Source organism: Macrobrachium nipponense, chromosome 9, assembly GCF_015104395.2.
Source record: "Macrobrachium nipponense isolate FS-2020 chromosome 9, ASM1510439v2, whole genome shotgun sequence".
Classification (NCBI taxonomy): Eukaryota; Metazoa; Arthropoda; class Malacostraca; order Decapoda; family Palaemonidae; genus Macrobrachium; species Macrobrachium nipponense.
This window is the reverse complement of record NC_061110.1, coordinates 54,694,227-54,711,552: the sequence shown is the minus strand read 5'-3', so window position 1 is coordinate 54,711,552 and position 17,326 is coordinate 54,694,227. Positions and strand designations below refer to the sequence as shown.

Genomic DNA, 17,326 nt, shown 5'->3' with positions numbered 1-17,326 from the left:
ATCGTCCAACATGCCTCACCCTACTGCTATGCTCTTCGTGATACTCTAGCCTTAGCCACTAGGATCTTATTGGTGGACTGCCCCTTATTTTTCTGCTAGGGCATCCCACATTGTGTGCATATAATGTGCTTCAGTGTTTCTACCCTTTATTTTTATGCTAGGGTAGAACACCAATGTAGTTTGTATATTTGTAAATAATACTTAATTTAGTGAATCATTATATATTGTTCTAATTACCATTATACTATTATGTGCCACCAATTTCTAGTATAAGCTAATTTTAAGTACTTTATGTTAATATGGTATAATTAACCTACCATTATTTAGTATAAGCTAGTTTTAAGTACTTTTTGTTAGTATGCTGTAATGAGTCTTGATTCACTTATATTATATCAATCTTTTCACCCTATTTGGTTTCATTTGTCCTTTTATTCCATCTTGTCTGTTTCTCTGGTACTATTTCATAGGCCGACACGAGCTGAGCCCAGAAAAGGGATTTTGACGTAGGAAAAATCTATTTCTGGGTGATTGGCTCGTGTCGCCCTATGAAACCCACCCTGTTCCTTTTTTACCCACCCTGCAGGACAAGATGTTCATCTATTAAGGATGACCGCTAGAGGCGCTGCTCTCCGCTTGGCGTCAGTAGTAGTAGTAGTAGCGGACGCATCACCCTTTAGTATCAGCTCTCTCAGGTGGGGGATTTTATGATGTAAGGTCTAAATGGTGAATGACTCGTGGTAGTGATCCCACTCGCCCCTATTTCCATACCGCACTTCTTTTATAGAGTGAGCGAGTCAGTTTAACTGACATTTTCTTGATTTTATTTTTTCTCTGGTAATTTTAGGATAATTTTACCTAGAAATAATGAACTTAAGGATATTTCATAGGGCGACACGAGCCAATCACCCAGAAATAGATTTTTCCTACGTCAAAATCCCTTATATATCAAAATGATTGCAATTTAGTGTACAATACAGCAAAAAAAAGTAACTCGTTAGCTTTGACCGTTTTTTGCACAGCGTGATTTGAAGACAATTATGTATGAATTTTTTTTTTCGCTACCATATATCGCATTATTTACATATGATAATGATATTATTTTTCATTTCTGATGGTTGCATACTAAACTTCAGGCAATGACAAAAAAAGGAGCAAAAATGAACTCTTAATCTTAAAAACTAAGCGCGTTGTGATTTTTTGATAAAATTATTTTTTCCGCTTCCGCGCTCACTCCAAACCGGCCCCGGCATACGGGAGAGGTTTTGATTTTTAGGGCTTCGGCGTAAGAGGGTTAAGAAAAACATTATTCTTACTAAGTTTGGCCTCAGGAGCCAGAATATCAGAACTGTCGGCCCTTTCCAGAGATGCTGGACATGTGGAATTCCTCCCCTCAGGAGAAGTCTTACTATCTCCAGATCGTAGATTTCTGGCCAAGAATGAGGACCCCTTAATGAGATGGGCCCCTTGGAAGGTCCTCCCTCTTCCACAAGACCCTTCTCTTTGTCCGGTGACGACCTTACGAGCCTATCTGTCCAGGACATCTTCTAGATCCTCAGGCCCCCTCTTTATGAGGGAAAAAGGTGGCACTATTTCAATAAAAGGGATTAGACAACAAATCCTCTATTTTATCAAACAGGCTAACCCTGACTCGTTCCCTAAAGCCCATGACATCAGGGCAGTAGCCACCTCTATCAATTACTTCCAACATATGAATTTCAATGAATTGAAGAAGTATACAGGCTGGAAATCGCCTACAGTTTTTAAACGGCACTACTTCAAATCCTTGGAATCTCTTAAATTTCCGGCAGTGGCAGCGGGAAACATAGTTTCTCCTGACACTGTTCAGTAGTTGTAGTTGAAGATCCAGATCTCCTTTCTACCTGCCTCACCAACAATTCACCTAACCTTACCGTCATGTTCAATTGGGTCCTTCAGCCTTAGCTGCCTAAAAAAGGGATTTTGACGAAGGAAAAATCTATTTCTGGGTGATTGGCTCGTGTCGCCCTATGAAAGGATCCTTAATATCATACTTTCTAGGTAAAATTAATCTAAAATTACCAGAGAAAAACAAATTAAGAAAATGTCAGTAAAACTGACTCGCTCACTCTTAAAAAGAAGTGTCGTATGATGATAGGGGCGAGTGGGAACACTACCACGAGACATTCACCATTTAGAACTTCCAATCAGAATCCCCACAAGAGAGAGCTGATACCAACGGGCGATGCAGCCGCTACTACTACTACTAGAGGACGCCACGGACAGCAGCGCCCCTAGCGGACATCCTTAATCTAAAAACATCTTGTCCTGCATGGGGGGGGGGGGTAAACAATACAGGGTGGGTTTCATAGGGCGACACGAGCCAATCACCCAGAAATAGATTTTTCCTTCTTCCGTCGCAAAAAATAGTGAAAGGACTCTTATAGGCCTGGAGCTTAGTGTTTGTGCACTCCCAATCCTCAAGGCAGTGAACCCATTCCCGTTGGGCATGATCCCTACTGTAGAGAACATCCTCCCTAGAGATCTTGTCTTCCCTAGTAAGAGCCGCCTCTACAGTCAGCCTAGCATAGCCGATGAAAGGCTGCGCCAGACCCGGAGGATAAAACTCGAAGTCCTCAATCCTTCGAGTTCCACACTCCGGGATAGAGATCATCCCATCCTTAAATGGAGCGTAGGCGGCTACTCTCCAAGGGTTCTCCATAGAGAAAGCTGGCAGAGAGTCGTATGGCGGGAGCTGGAAAATACCAGCACTTGGCACTGGGGAGACTGGAAGAGGGACCTGAGAGAGCCCAGCCACTCGGTCCTCATTCTCTCTAACCCTGTTAGAGAGATCCTGGATGGATTGGCCTGATTGAGACAGAGTGCTCGACAGTTGGTGCGAACATCTGCTCAAATTTCGTCCGAGGGCGGAGACTTGCGAACCCACCATCTCACCCACCTGTTGCATCACCACTGCTGAGAAAGCAGTGGGATCAAAGGTGCTGGGTCCCGCTCCTCCCACCGGCGTTGCTGGAGTGGATGCGGTGGAGGCAGGAGAAGGCATTGGCTCGGCGGGAGCTCGCGAGGCCTTCTCCTTAGAAGCCTTGCTTCTAGACCTCTTCGAGTAAGAAGAGCCTCGGCTTGGCCTTCACCGCGTCAGCGTAGGAAGTCGAAGACTTCCTAGCCGAAGAAGACGAAGACGACTTCTTAGGAGTCGTCTTAGATAGAGTCTTCGGTTCTCTCTGTCCCTTCACCTTAGGGGGTACAGAGAGAGCGGGGAGAGCGGGTAGGGATCTCAGATCCCACAAAAGCCTTGGAAAGAAGCGCTCGAAGAAGGGACAGGAGAAGATCCAGGAACACCCAAGGAAAGACCTTCGGGCGCCCGACACACCTACCTCATCCAACAAATCCTCTACTCCAACCGCCATCGGCTCGATGTTTAGGTCCAGGGCAGCGACGTCCGGGACCGACTCCTGTGAAGCTACGACCCCCGAAAGATTGCTGGAGATCTTGCTGGATGGAGGCTATGAGAAGGCTGCGGACAAGGGTCAACATACCCTGTTGACTTGCCCGCCGGGAAGATCTGGACGGCCAGCTTCTTGTCAAGGATGTACGGCTGGCCTTGGCGGCGTTCTTCCCGAAGCCGACACCCACGCTTTCAGGGTAGCAAGGGCGACCTCCCTCACACCTGTAGCCTGGAAGAAAGGGCGAGATGAGCTTCTAATGGCGGAACGGGGTTAACAAACTTATGTCTAAGAGTTGTTAGTAAATGATAAAGAAGCCTATAATCGACTACCCCCTCCACCAGCTGACTGACTAGGTCGTAGCAGATGGCGCAGGCTTCCAGTGCCAGACGATCATATCGTTGAATGACGTGGCACAAGGAGCGTGAGACCTGCACTCATCGTGGCCGCAGGGGTCGTACAACGTCGCGTTGCACGCCGGGACCTGACAGTTGGTAGCCTGTAAGTGGAAAAATACATGAGTATCAGGAGAACACTTACATTCTAACAGTTGCTCCTGGTGCCGGAGCGAGAAAGTTAGATTAAACCAGAGCCCGCCATAATACGTGTGGTACAAGGTTGGTTGGTTGTCCTAGGCTATGCTCCGCTGACGGCGGGGACAAAAGATAGAATCCAACCAGGAGTGGTGGTGAAAAGGAAACCACGACGAAAAATGGCGGGGATGGTAAGCATATAAATAATAAAATTAAACAAATCATCGTAAAATTAGGGTATATCCTTAAAATAACAATAATATCAAACCTTTCTCCACCCGTCTACTAGAAGAGTGCCCGGGTAAGAAGCAAGCTCCCTTCCGGTAGCGGGGGAGAGATGTAAGGATATAGCAGGCAAGCAACCGACCACTAGTAGTGACCACCCTGCCCGCTGGCGGAGCCAGTAATCTATAACCAAAGGTGCCCCGGCTGCGACGGAAGGCTCCGTTCGTTATAGAAAGGGAAGGTGGCTGAGCACTGGGGAAGGGGAGGGGGGGGGAAGGTCTCGGCGTAACACGGCGGGAGAGAGAGAGGGGGGGGGTTGGCCTAGGCTACCTCCCCGTCCTCAACAACTACCCGCTCGGAGACCCGGAACCCTATGAGTGGTCGCCCTATACCCCCCGCTGGGAGGAACCCCTGGCCACCTCAGAGAGGGAGGGAGGAAGGCAACTGAGGTTGTCATGACAACCAAGGGGTCCCCCAGCACCTCCCTATACCTGTTAGGGAGGGAAGGGGAAGGGTAAGGTGCGATGGAAACACGTGACCGCAAGTGGCCTAACCGCCGCGGAGCAACACAACCGTGGGAGGGCCACGTGAACCAGGCTGTACCAAACCATGGAACATGCACCTAGGCTAGCTAACACCCTAAACTAGAAATAAAATTACATCGTAAAGATGGAAAAGACACTTTTAGTAGAAGAAAAAGAAGCCCAGGAGGAGGCAAACTGTTCCGAGGAACAGAAGCCTACTCGGAGCCAGCGAAAGCCGATGAAGAGCAAGAGCCGGGATGCTGGGCTGGAACAATAATAATAGCCCTAAATACCAAACTAAGAGAAATGGTAAGGGGCTAATCTAGCCTAAAACTCATGTAAAAACGATGAACGTAAAAAGTAAGCCCATAAGTATAAGAAGTCCCAGTATGGAGGACCGGGAATTCTTAACGAGGCAGCATGGCGCCGCCACGAGACAACCGGGAAACCGTATATGACCTATTAGAAGGAAAATACTGGTTCCCGGAAGACAAAAATATAGTAAAACATTACTTATGAGACACTTAACTTAGCCGTTGCGATTGCAGAACGTTCCATATCAATGTCTCGTGGTAGTGTTCCCACTCGCCCCTATCATCATACCGACACTTCTTTTTAAGAGTGAGCGAGTCAGTTTTACTGACATTTTCTTAATTTTGTTTTTTCTCTGGTAATTTTAGATTAATTTTACCTAGAAAGTATGATATTAAGGATCCTTTCATAGGCCGACACGAGCTGAGCCCAGAAAGGCTACTTATGGTGATGTGCCCCTTATTTTTTTGCTAGGGGCACTCACAATTGTAAATATTGACTACTGACTGTAACCATTTAGTGTTGTTTTCCCTTATTTTTTTGCTAGGGAAACACACTTAAGGGATTTTGACGAAGGAAAAATCTATTTCTGGGTGATTGGCTCGTGTCGCCCTATGAAATATCCTTAAGTTCATTATTTCTAGGTAAATTAATCCTAATATTACCAGAGAAAAAATAAAATCAAGAAAATGTCAGTTAAACTGACTCGCTCACTCTATAAAAGAAGTGTCGGTATGGTAATAGGGGCGAGTGAGATCACTACCACGAGTCATTTACCATTTAGACCTTCCATCACAAAATCCCCCACCTGAGAGAGCTGATACCAAAGGGTGATGCGTCCGCTACTACTACTACTACCGATGCCAAGCGGAGAGCCGCGCCTCTAGCGGCCATCCTTTATAATTGGTCATCTTGTCCTCCAGGGTGGGTAAGGAAAAAACAGGGTGGGTTTCATAGGGCGACACGAGCCAATCACCCAGAAATAGATTTTTCCTTCGTCAAAATCCCTTTTCTGGGCTCAGCTCGTGTCGGCCTATGAAATAGTACCAGAGAAACAGACAAGATGGAAATAGAAGGTCAAAATGAAACAAAATTGTAAAAGATTGGTATATAATATAAGTGAATCACCAATTACACCATATTAACATAAAGTACATAAAATTAGCTTATACTAGATAATGTAGTACAGAATAGTATAATGTAATCACAATAGTATATAAAGATTCACTAAAATTAATAGATATTTACAAAATATACAAACTCATTGTGTTCTACCCTAGCATAAAAATAAGGGTAGAGACACTGAAGCACATTTATATGCATACAATGTGGGTGCCCCTAGCAAAAAAATAAGGGGCAGTCCACCAATAAGATCCTAGCGGCTAAGGCTAGAGTATCACGAAGAGCATAGCAGTAGGGTGAGGCATGTTGGACGAGGTAGGTAGAAAGGAGACCTGGATCTTATACTATAACTACTGTGCAGAATCAGGGGAAACTATATTTCCCGCTGCTACTGCTGAAAATTTTAATGATTCCAAGGACTTCAGGTAATGAGTTTAAAGACTGTCGGTGATTTCCATCAGTATACTTTTTAAGATCCTCAAAGTTCATATGTTGGAAATAATTAATTTAGGTAGCTACTCCTCTGATATCATGTGCTTTTGGAAATGATTCAGGGTTGGCTTGTTTAATGAAGTAAAGGATTTGTTGTCTGATTCCTTTAACTGATAAAGTTCCACCCTTTTCTCTCATAAAGAGAGGATCTGAGGATCTAGAGGATGTACGAGATAGAGAGGCTCTTAAAGTTAATCTGGGCAAGGGAAGGATCTTGCGGAAGTGGGATGACTTTCCAAGGGGCACTTGCAAGAGGATCCTCATTCTTAGCTAAAAAGCTGCGATCCGGAGAAAGTAGAACTTCCCCTGAGGAGAGAAATTCTACGTGCCCGCATCTCTGGATAGAGCCAACAGTTCTGAAATTCTGGCTCCTGAGCCAGACTTAATAAAAATAACGTCTTTCTAAGTAGCATTATGAATGTGCAAGATGAGTTTGTCAGTATCTGAGGCTAGTTTGAGGACGTCATTTAAGAACCATGAAACTGAAGTAGGCCTTTGAGAAGGTCTAAGTCTAGCACAGGCTTTGGGAATAAACGTAAAGTAAGATTCTGTTAAGTCTATTTGGAAACCCAACTGAAAGATTTTCTTCAAAGCCGATTTATTAGTAGTTATGGTGCTAGCTGCTAAGCCTTTTTCAAACAAGGATCTGAAAAAGGATATAGCTAAATTAACTGTCATGGTTGTAGTGTTCGTTTCTTTCAGGAAGGATGCTAACTTTTTGACAGCTGAGTCATATTGCCTAATAGTTGATTCTCTTTTATCTGATTCCAGAAAAAGGATGTTTTGTGGATCAATGTTAGCCATCTTTTTTTTAGCCGCAAACTTCATGAAGTCCATAAAGTTAGGGTCTGAAGAATTCCTGAGGAAGCAAACACAGTCCTCATTTGTACTGGTTGCGACAGCTTGGGGTTGGGAATCCGTTGAGGCCGGAGACCCAACTCCAGAAGCAGAGGATACCAGTTGCTCTTTGGCCAGTCTGGAGCAATCAGGGCTACTAGTCCTTTGAAAGTCCTCAGTTTGCTCAGAACTTTCAAAAGAAGATTCACTGGAGGAAATACACAGATTTTCTTCCATTGATTCCAGTCCAACGACAGGGCGTCCGTGGCATAAGCCAGAGGGTCCAGGTTGGGGGCCACATAGCAAGGGAGCTTGTGGTTCGCTTGTGAGGCGAAAAGATCTACTTGGAGACCTGGAACTCTCTGGCATATCCACTGGAATGACCTGTCGTCTAGAGACCATTCTGACTCCAGAGGGACTGACCGGGACAGTGCGTCCGCTATAACATTTCTTACCCCTGCCAAGTGGGTGGCAGATAGATGCCATTTGTGCTTGTCTGCTAGAGCAAAGATGGCTATCATGACATGATTCACGTGTTTGGATTTGGACCCTCCTCTGTTGATGCAATGTACTACTACTGCACTGTCATAACTAGTCTTAGATGAGACTTCTTTGGGGGGAGGAGTCTCTTCAAGGTAAGAAATACCGCCATTGCTTCCAGCACATATATGTGAGCTGGCGGAACTGGACGGACCAAGTCCCTGAACTTGCTTGAATTGAGAATATCCCCCCCACCCGGGACAGGGAGGCATCCGTGTGAATGGTTAACACCGGAAGGGGATATTGAAGGGGTACTAACTTGGCAAGGTTCTTTACTTTTGTCCATGGACGGAGCTGGTTGCGAAGGATCTGTGGAATCACTGACAACTTGTCTTGAGACTTGGCGTTTGCTCTTGACCGCCAAACTCGATTTACATCTTTCAGTCTTGCTTTCAGAAGGATGTCTGTCACTGAGGCAAACTGAGGGAACCTAGGATTCTTTCCTGGTTTCTCCTTGAAGCTTGTTTGCTTTTGAGAAATTGCCTCACAGACTTGGCTATTTCTTTTCCTTTTGACCACCAGAATTGACAGATTGTGGGAGGATAAATCCCATTGGATTCCTAGCCACTGAAAACAAGACTCCGTATGAATCTGGATTTCGTTTTGTTTATCTGGAACCCCAGATGTTCCAGGAATTGCACTACCTTCTTTGTGGCTTTGAGGCATTCCTCGACAGTTGGTGCCCAGATCAACCAATCGTCGAGGTACGCTACTACCATTATCCCTTGTGTTCTCAATTGCTGGACTACTACTTCCGCTATTTTTGTGAATACCCTGGAGCTAGCATTCAGTCCGAAGGGCATCACTTTGAAGGAGAACGTCTGATTTCCTAGTTTGAAGCCTAGGAATGGACGGAAGTGTCTCACTAAAGGGATATGATAGTATGCGTCTGTAAGATCGATAGAGGTGGTGACGGCCCCACGGGGAGGTAAGGTCCGCACCTGCGAGATGGTCAGCATTTTGAACTTGTCGCAACGAATGAAAGAGTTTAGCTTTGACAAGTCTAAGATTACCCTTCTTTTTGTTGAGCCTTTCTTTGGCACGCTGAACAAGCGACCTTGAAATTTTAGAAGCTTGACTCTCGCAATAGCTCCTTTCTGAAGGAGTTCCTCCGCATAATCTGTCCACTCCTTTGAGGATCTATAGATAGAATGACTTGTTTGGTGGAGGATCTTTGATCCAACTCCAACCCAATCCTTTGGACACGATGCTCTGTGCGTATTTGCTGAACCCCCACCTGTGACGGAAGAGGAACAGCCTCCCTCCTACCTGGGGAGCCTCACTGCTGTTGAGCGGGTTGACCTACACGCCCTCCTCTGAAGTGCTTGCCTCTTGCAGCTCTTCCTGTACCTCGTTGGCGAAAGTGACCTCTCGCCCTGCTTCCCCTAGAGAACCTGTTAAAGGTTGGGAAGGCTTGGCTCTCATACATTGAGTTGAAAGCTGGCAAGACGGCGTATGAGGTCGAGGGCTGGTTCTGAGGAGACAACAGGAGGATGAGTTGCGTCTGTTTAGACGTCGAGGGCTACCCCTGTTGTGTAACTGGGACAGCTTGGACGAAGTGCTGTTGTTGCTTGCTGTTTCTGATATGGTTGGAACCTCCTACCAGGTCTTCTTCAGTTTCTTACCAGCAAGGGGGCGTTCTCTTGCTTCCTTTTGAATGAGATACCCCATCTGGCTCTAAGGCTCTGGTTAAGCTTAGCAGCCTCGTGATGTACCTCATTCACAGAAGCTTCTGGGAAGAGGTCCGCACCCCACATGCTGGAAGCTAGAAGCCTATTAGGTTCATGCCTAATAGTTGCCTCTTGCAATACATGCTTTCGACAATTCCTTCTGGCTGTAAAGAAGTCGAAGGCATCAGCTTGAACTGACTGGAGCTGAGACTTAGCCAGTATTTTGAAGAGTGGTTCGGTGGCATAAGAAAGGGCAGCCATCTCCGTGATGATAAGGGAGTTAAGTGACCTCCCAAATCTCGTACGGGCATCAAATTCTGCCTGAATAAGGCTATCAGGCAGTCTAGGGAGCTTTTCGCCAAACTGGTCCATCGCACAGTCTGGTTTCAGCTTCCCTACTGAGAAAGTGGCTGGCAAGTTCTCCCACAGTTCTCCGAAGGCAGGAAAGAGCGGAGATGTTGGTTCCGCCTCCCTCAATTGTGGAACGGGTTAGTCCTTAAGGACGGCCTGGAGAGGCGTTTCCACCATCTTAGTCGCAAAAGGAATAGAAGCCTCCTCCTCCGTGGCAAAGATAGTGAAAGGGCTCTTGAATGCCTGGAGTTTGGTATTCGTACAATCCCAATCCTCCAGGCAGTGAACCCATTCCCTCTGCGCATGATCCCTACTGTATAGAACAGTCTCTAGAGATTTTATCCTCTCTATTGAGGGCTGTTTCTGTCAGTCTGGCATACCCTATGAAAGGCTGAGTCAATCCGGGGGGGTAGAACTCAAAGTCCTCAATCCTTCTTGTTCCACACTCCGGAATGGAGATCATGCCATCCTTGAAGGGGGCATAAGCTGCCACCCTCCAAGGATTATTCATAGAGAAAGCTGGCAGGGATTCATATGGAGGTAACTAGACCAAACCAGTACCTGCCAAAGGGAAGTTCGCTTGTGGGGCCTGAGTCAGGCCAGCGAAACGGTCATCATGTTCTCTAACACGGTTAGAGAGGTCTTGGATTGACTGACCAGACTGATTAATGGTACTGGAGAGTTGAGCAAACATTTGCTCAAATCTCGTACCGAGAGAGCCGACCATCTCTCCCACTTGTTGCAAAACTCCTGCTGAGAAGGTGGTGGGATCAAAAGCACTAGGTCCCGCCACCCCAACAGGAGTAACCGGAGTGGATCCGGTGGATGCCGGAGAAGGCACTGGCTCGGCGGGAGCGCGGGCCTTCTCTTTAGAAGCCTTGCTTCTTGAGCTCTTCGAGTGAGAAGAGCTGGGCTTCGCCTTCACCGCGTCGGCGTAGGATGTCGTAGACTTCCTTGCCGAAGAAGACGACGACTTTTTGGAAGTCGTCTTATGATGGGTCTTCTGTTCTCTCTGTCCCTTCACTTTCGGGGGTACGAGATGAGCGCGTGAACGCGAAAGGATCTCAGATCCCGTGAAGCCTTGAAAAGAAGAAGAAGAAGGGGACAGGGAAGAAGATCCAGGAGCGCTCAAAGGTAGTCCTTGAGCGCCCGAAACACCTACCTCGACCAACAAGTCCTCGGCACCTACTGCCATTGGCTCAAGGTTTAGATCCAGGTTTGCGACGTCCGGAACCGGCTCCTGTGTCGAGACGGACCCAAACGCCTGCTGCACCTCCTGCTGGATTGAAGCTATGAGTGGGGCTGCTGAGATGGGGTCAACATATCCCGTCGCCTTGCCTCCGGGGAAGATCTGAATGGCCAGTTTTTTGTCTAGAATGTAAGGCTTGACCCTTGGCGGCGTTTTTTACCGAAGCCGCCATACCCAAGCTTTCATGGGTTGCTAGGGCGACTTCTTTCACGGCGGCAGCCTGAAAGAGAAGGCGATATGAAGCTTCTAACGGCGGAGATACAGCTTAAAGTAGCTTAAAACTAAAGATAAACCATTGATAACAGGAAATTTGTCCAGGAATCTACTTACCCCACCCAACAGCTGACTCACAAGGTCGTAGCAGATGGTGCATGCCTCAGGGTGCCAGACAATCATCCCGTTGTGGGTAGTGGCACACGGGGCGTGGGTCCTGCATTCCTCATGGGCACAGGGGTCTTAAAGTACTGCGTTGCAGCCTGGATCCTGGCAGTTAGTAGCCTGTAAGTGGAGGGATACATGAGTATCGGGGTCACACACTTACAGCCTAACATAGACTCCGCTGCATGCCGGAGTATGTAAGTTAGATTAAAACTAGTGCTCCGCCGCAATACGTGTGGTTAGATAGGCGGTTGGTTGGGGTCCGCAGCGTACGCCGGAGACAAGAAAATGGTTCAACCAGGAGTGGTGAGGAGCCCATGAAACCACGACGGAGATAGTACGTGAAAAACTATAAATAAACAAATAAATTACAGTATCAGTAAGGGTATGTATCCTTATAGAATAAGACATGATTCCTTCCGACTACTAGAGGAGTGCCTGGGTAAGAAAGCAAGCTCTCCTCCGGTAGCGGAAAACAGGATATACTAGGCAAGCTATATAGACCACTGGTAAATCCCACCCCGCCCGCTGGCGGAGCCAGAAACGACCGATAACCGAAGGGGCCCCCGGCTTCAGCGGGGGCTCCGTCCGTTATGGTAGGGGAAGGGTTGGGAATGGGAGAGAATGTGGGAATCCCGGCGTGAACGCGGCGGGCGAGAGAGAGAGTGGGTGGCCAACCCCCCCTCCCAACTACTACCCGTCGGGTAACCCGGTACCCAAGACAAGTGGTCACACCCGGCCCCCAGCTGGTATGGGGCTCCTCTGGCCCCCTCAGAGGGAGAGGGAGGGAGGCTACAATGGTTGTCATGACAACCGAGGAGACCCGACCAGACCCCTCCCTACCACGTGGAAGGGAGGGAAGGGGGAGGGTAAGGTGCCTAATGGGACACGTGATCGGAGGTGGCCCAGGACGCGATAGCAACACAACCACAGAGAGGCCACGTGAACCCAACTGTACCAACACACGGTACAAGGCACCTAGGCTAGCCTAACACCCTAAATAACACTGACAAATAATAAATTACATCGTAAAAGAATAGAAGGGACACTTGAGTAAAAGAGAAAGAGGCCTAGGAGGAGCAAAAACTGATCCAAAGAGCAGTCGACTACTCGGAGCCAGCAGTAGCCGATGAAGAGCAAGAGCTGGGAGCTGGTCTGGGCGAGAGAAACACAGTATAGCCCTAAATACCAAACTAAAAGATAAAAGGTAAAAGGTATGGGCTGTGTACCCTAAATCTAAAATACGATGTAATAAGACGATGAACGTAAAATAGAGCCCACAAGCATAAGATGTCCCAGTATGGGAGACCGGGAAATCTTAACAACACGAGGCGGCTCATGGCCGCCACAAGTCAACCGGGTGACCGTATATGACCTAAAAAACGGAAAATACTGGTCCCTGGAAGACTGAAATACAAAAATATTACTTATCGGGCACTTAACTTAGCCGAAGGCAATAGCAGCACGTTCCATCGTGGAAATAGATAAATCCAAAAAAAGCGAAAACAACACGAGCAAAAGAATTACAACTGGCGTTGTCGAGCTAAATATAAAGGATGGCCGCTAGAGGCGCTGCTCTCCGCTTGGCGTCGGTAGTAGTAGTAGTAGCGGACGCATCACCCTTTGGTATCAGCTCTCTCAGTTGGGGGATTTTGTGATGGAAGGTCTAAATGGTAAATGACTCGTGGTAGTGATCTCATTCGCCCCTATTACCATGCCGACACTTCTTTTATATAGTGAGCGAGTCAGTTTAACTAACATTTTCTTGATTTTATTTTTTTTCTGGTAATATTAGGATTAATTTACCTAGAAATAATGAACTTAAGGATATTTCATAGGCTGACACGAGCCAATCACCCAGAAATATATATATTAAGATATTCATTAATATTGTCACATAAAATCTAGTTCTAAGTTATCATAAGTTAGTTTAAGTTTAATTTTAAGTCCAATTATATGTCTTAAGCTAACATTTATTATATTAGGTTAAGTTAACCTTAGTCATGATAACTTGTAAGAATTTTACAATTAGATTATATTAATTTATTTTCTTTCTTTCGTTTTATTGAGACCTTATTTTAATTTCCAACCTTGTGCTAATTCTCTGGTACTATTTCACGAAGCGACGAACTGTAGCCCAGAAAAGGGATTTTGACGAAAGAAAAATCTATTTCTGCATGGGTTCGTGGGTCGCCAGTGAAATTCCCTCCCTGTTTTCTCCCACGCTTGCGCCCAAGGTTGGCATCTAACTTCAAGGATGGCCACGAGAGGCGCTGCGGTCGGCGTGGTAGGATGTGTAGTAGTAGTTGCTGGCGCCGGCCATGTGTCAGCTCTCTCAGGGAGGGGGATTTTGATGGAGGAGAATTCTAAATGACAAGAGGTTCGTGGTAGTGGTCTCACTCGCCCCAGCACCATAACGACATCCTCTTTTTATTTAGGGTGAGCGAGTCAGTTACTCTGACATCCCCCTATTTTTATTTTTCTCTGGTAATGTTAGTATCATTTACCTAGAAATAATGAACTTAAGGGATTATTTCACGAAGCGACACGAACTGAGCCCAGAAATAGATTTTTCCTTCATCAAAATCCCTTTTATAAATAAAACCTTAGTGCAAGTATTTTTTGTTAAAAACACCTCAGTAAGCATGTCTGTGAATAAAACCTTAGCTTAAGCATATTTATAAATAAAATCTTATTATAAACATTAACTGTATGATTGTGTGTGGTTTTATGCATGTATATATACCAATAAATAAAATTTTTAAGAAAACATTTTGCTTCATAATCATCCTAACATCTCCAGAATCCACTCTTCCTACAAAACAAATGAATCAGATAAGTCAAAAAAATTTAAATAAAAAAGTAACCTATGCATAAAACTACATATTAGGCAATAAGCTGGAAAAGCTCACTGATGGTAGTGAGTTACTGAATACAGAGCCAGACAACAGCAAACTACACTGGAGGTTGAAAATTCCAATGAATGTAAAATTCACCTTGTTAATCACTAACAAGAGGTTGAATAAATAATTCTAATTGTGAAATAAAGTAGTACCCTGAAGAAAAACTTTGGGAATAACAGAACTACAGTACCACAAAAATGAGTTTATTTGTTAATATATTCCTGAAGTTCCACAGGGTATGAATGTGATGAGAGTACCTTCTTCTGTTGGTTTGGCAAAAGACTGGTTATCTAGTAGCATTGTAAATACATTATGCAAATATAAGATTACAGAGGTTATGATGACTCATATATGCAATTAATCAGATATACTGATGAATTATAATAACAATAAGGCTAATGAAAGTGTAGTTGCTGCAACATTGAGGCTAACGAAAGTGCATTTGATTTATGACATGTTTCATACCTGCAATGAAACTAAATGCTATGAGGAGTTGGTGTGCTCTATACCCAATGCATATTTTACACACCTTCAAATTCAACTTTTCTTTTCATGGTTAACCTTTCTACCTCTGATCTACTATTTACAACAAACATAACAGTGTAATGCAAACACTGAATTTGTAATTTACACATTGATATTTCTAGCAAAAGTAAATATACTCACTTTACATAAGACATGGTTGTAAAAACTCTCGGAAGAAAATCCAGGGTCAACACCTATTGTAACAGTCACATATCGGTGCTTAATGCCAAACCTCTGGAGTAGGTAGGCAAGGTCAATGCTCCATGTACTGAAAAAACAAGTTCAACTATAATTAATATCTAATATATATATATATATATATATATATATATATATATGTAATACACACACACACACACACACACACACATATATATATATATATATATATATATATATATATATATTATATATATATATATACAGTGGTCCCCCCATATTCGCGGGGGATGTGTACCAGACGCGAATAGTTAAAATCCTGCGAATGTTTGGAACCCCCTCTAAAAATGTCATCAAAACCCCTATCCTAAACATGCAAATACCAAAGTATCCGTTAAAGACCATCCTTCATCAAATATACATAAAATATCCTATTATGGTTCATATTAATCTTTGAAATATTATTAATACTATTTTAAAGTAAATCTTACATTTTATGTTTCTACATAAATACATACGTACTATGTACGTACTGAATGACTTAGTTACGTATGTGAAAATAATTCAGTCCCCCCATAAGTATTCAGTCATGCACGTTTTCTTTCATACTCTTACTATTTGAGACATCCATTTTCTTTTTACAGTGTAACAATGGAAATATGAAGTCACAAATACCAAATGTTTATTTAAAGTATTATCCTACATCAAATATACCATTGAATTGGTATTATTAACCCTCTTACGCCGAAGCCCTAAAAATCAAAACCTCTCCTGTATGCCGGCGCCAGTTTGGAGTGAGCGAGGAAGCGGAAAAAATAATTTTTTCAAAAAATCACAGCACGCTGAGTTTTGAAGATTAAGAGTTAATTTTTGGCTCATTTTTTTGTCATTACTTGAAGTTTAGTATGCAATCATCAGAAATGAAAAATAATATAATTATCATATGTAAATAATGCAATATATGGTAGCGAAAAAAAAAATTCATAGATAATTGTATTCAATCACGCTGTGCAAAAAAACGGTCAAAGCTAATGAGTTAATTTTTCTTTCGTTGTATTTTACACTAAATTGCAATCCTTTTGATATGTAATACATAGTAAAACAATAAAAGAAACACCGGAAAAATATTATCACAAAATGATGTACGAATTCGTAACACGCGGACATAAAAAAATATTATTTTCAAAAATTCACTGTAATTCTAAATATTGTTCTAGAGACTTCCAATTTGTTTCAAAATTAAGAAAAATGATTGAATATTACGATAATGTAAGAGTTTTAGATTAGATTTGCAGATTTCGACCATTTCGGACGAGTTAAATTTGACCAAATGTCGATTTTATATATATTTTTTTATATGCACATATTTCGGAGATGGAAAAACCTCAACCTTCAATTATTTTTTATTGTATCTTCATGAATTTTGCGCACATTTTGATATATGAAACTCTATAAAAAAGGCTATGAAGAGGAGCAAAAATTAGGATAAATGCGATGTACGTATTTCGGAGTTGACTGCGAAGGCGCGAATCGGCGTGCGGAAATGTGAAGGTAAATATATTTTTCAAAAATTCACCATAAATCACAATATTGTTTTAGAGACTTCAAATTTGTTTCAAAATGAAGAAAAATGACGGAATATTACTAGGCCGTAAGAGTTTTAGCTTACAATTACGTTTTTCAACTATTTCGGTAGAGTCAAATTTGACCGAACGTGGTTTTTTTTCTATTTATCGTGAATTATATGCAAATATTTCGAAAAAAAGAGAAAAGCTACAACCTTCAATCATTTTTAGTTGTATTCTACATGAAATTGCGCACATTTTCATATATAAAACTTTATGTAACAGCTAATTTTAAATGGTGCAAACATTTCGACAATCGTACAAAAAAATTCTGATTTTTTCGGAAGAGTTACCGTGCGAACGTAAGGAAAATGTATTTTTTTTTCTAAAATTCACCATAAATCGAAATATTGTGCTAGAGACTTCCAAGTCGTTGTAAAATGAAGGTAAATGATTGAATATTACTAGAATATAAGAGTTTTAGCTTACAATTGCGTTTTT

The 17,326-nt window shown here is 43.6% G+C and overlaps 1 protein-coding gene across 4 annotated transcripts in view; it reads right to left on the bottom strand.

Annotated features, from left to right (window-relative positions):
* Positions 1-17,326, bottom strand: part of LOC135217906 (protein GUCD1-like) — a 241,413-nt gene that overhangs the window by 100,466 nt on the left and 123,621 nt on the right. For all 4 annotated transcript variants that reach the window (XM_064253946.1, XM_064253945.1, XM_064253943.1 and 1 more), the window contains exon 3: positions 15,243-15,369. In XM_064253946.1, coding sequence (XP_064110016.1) covers positions 15,243-15,369 — 127 coding nt within the window. The remainder of the gene's footprint in view (positions 1-15,242; positions 15,370-17,326) is intronic.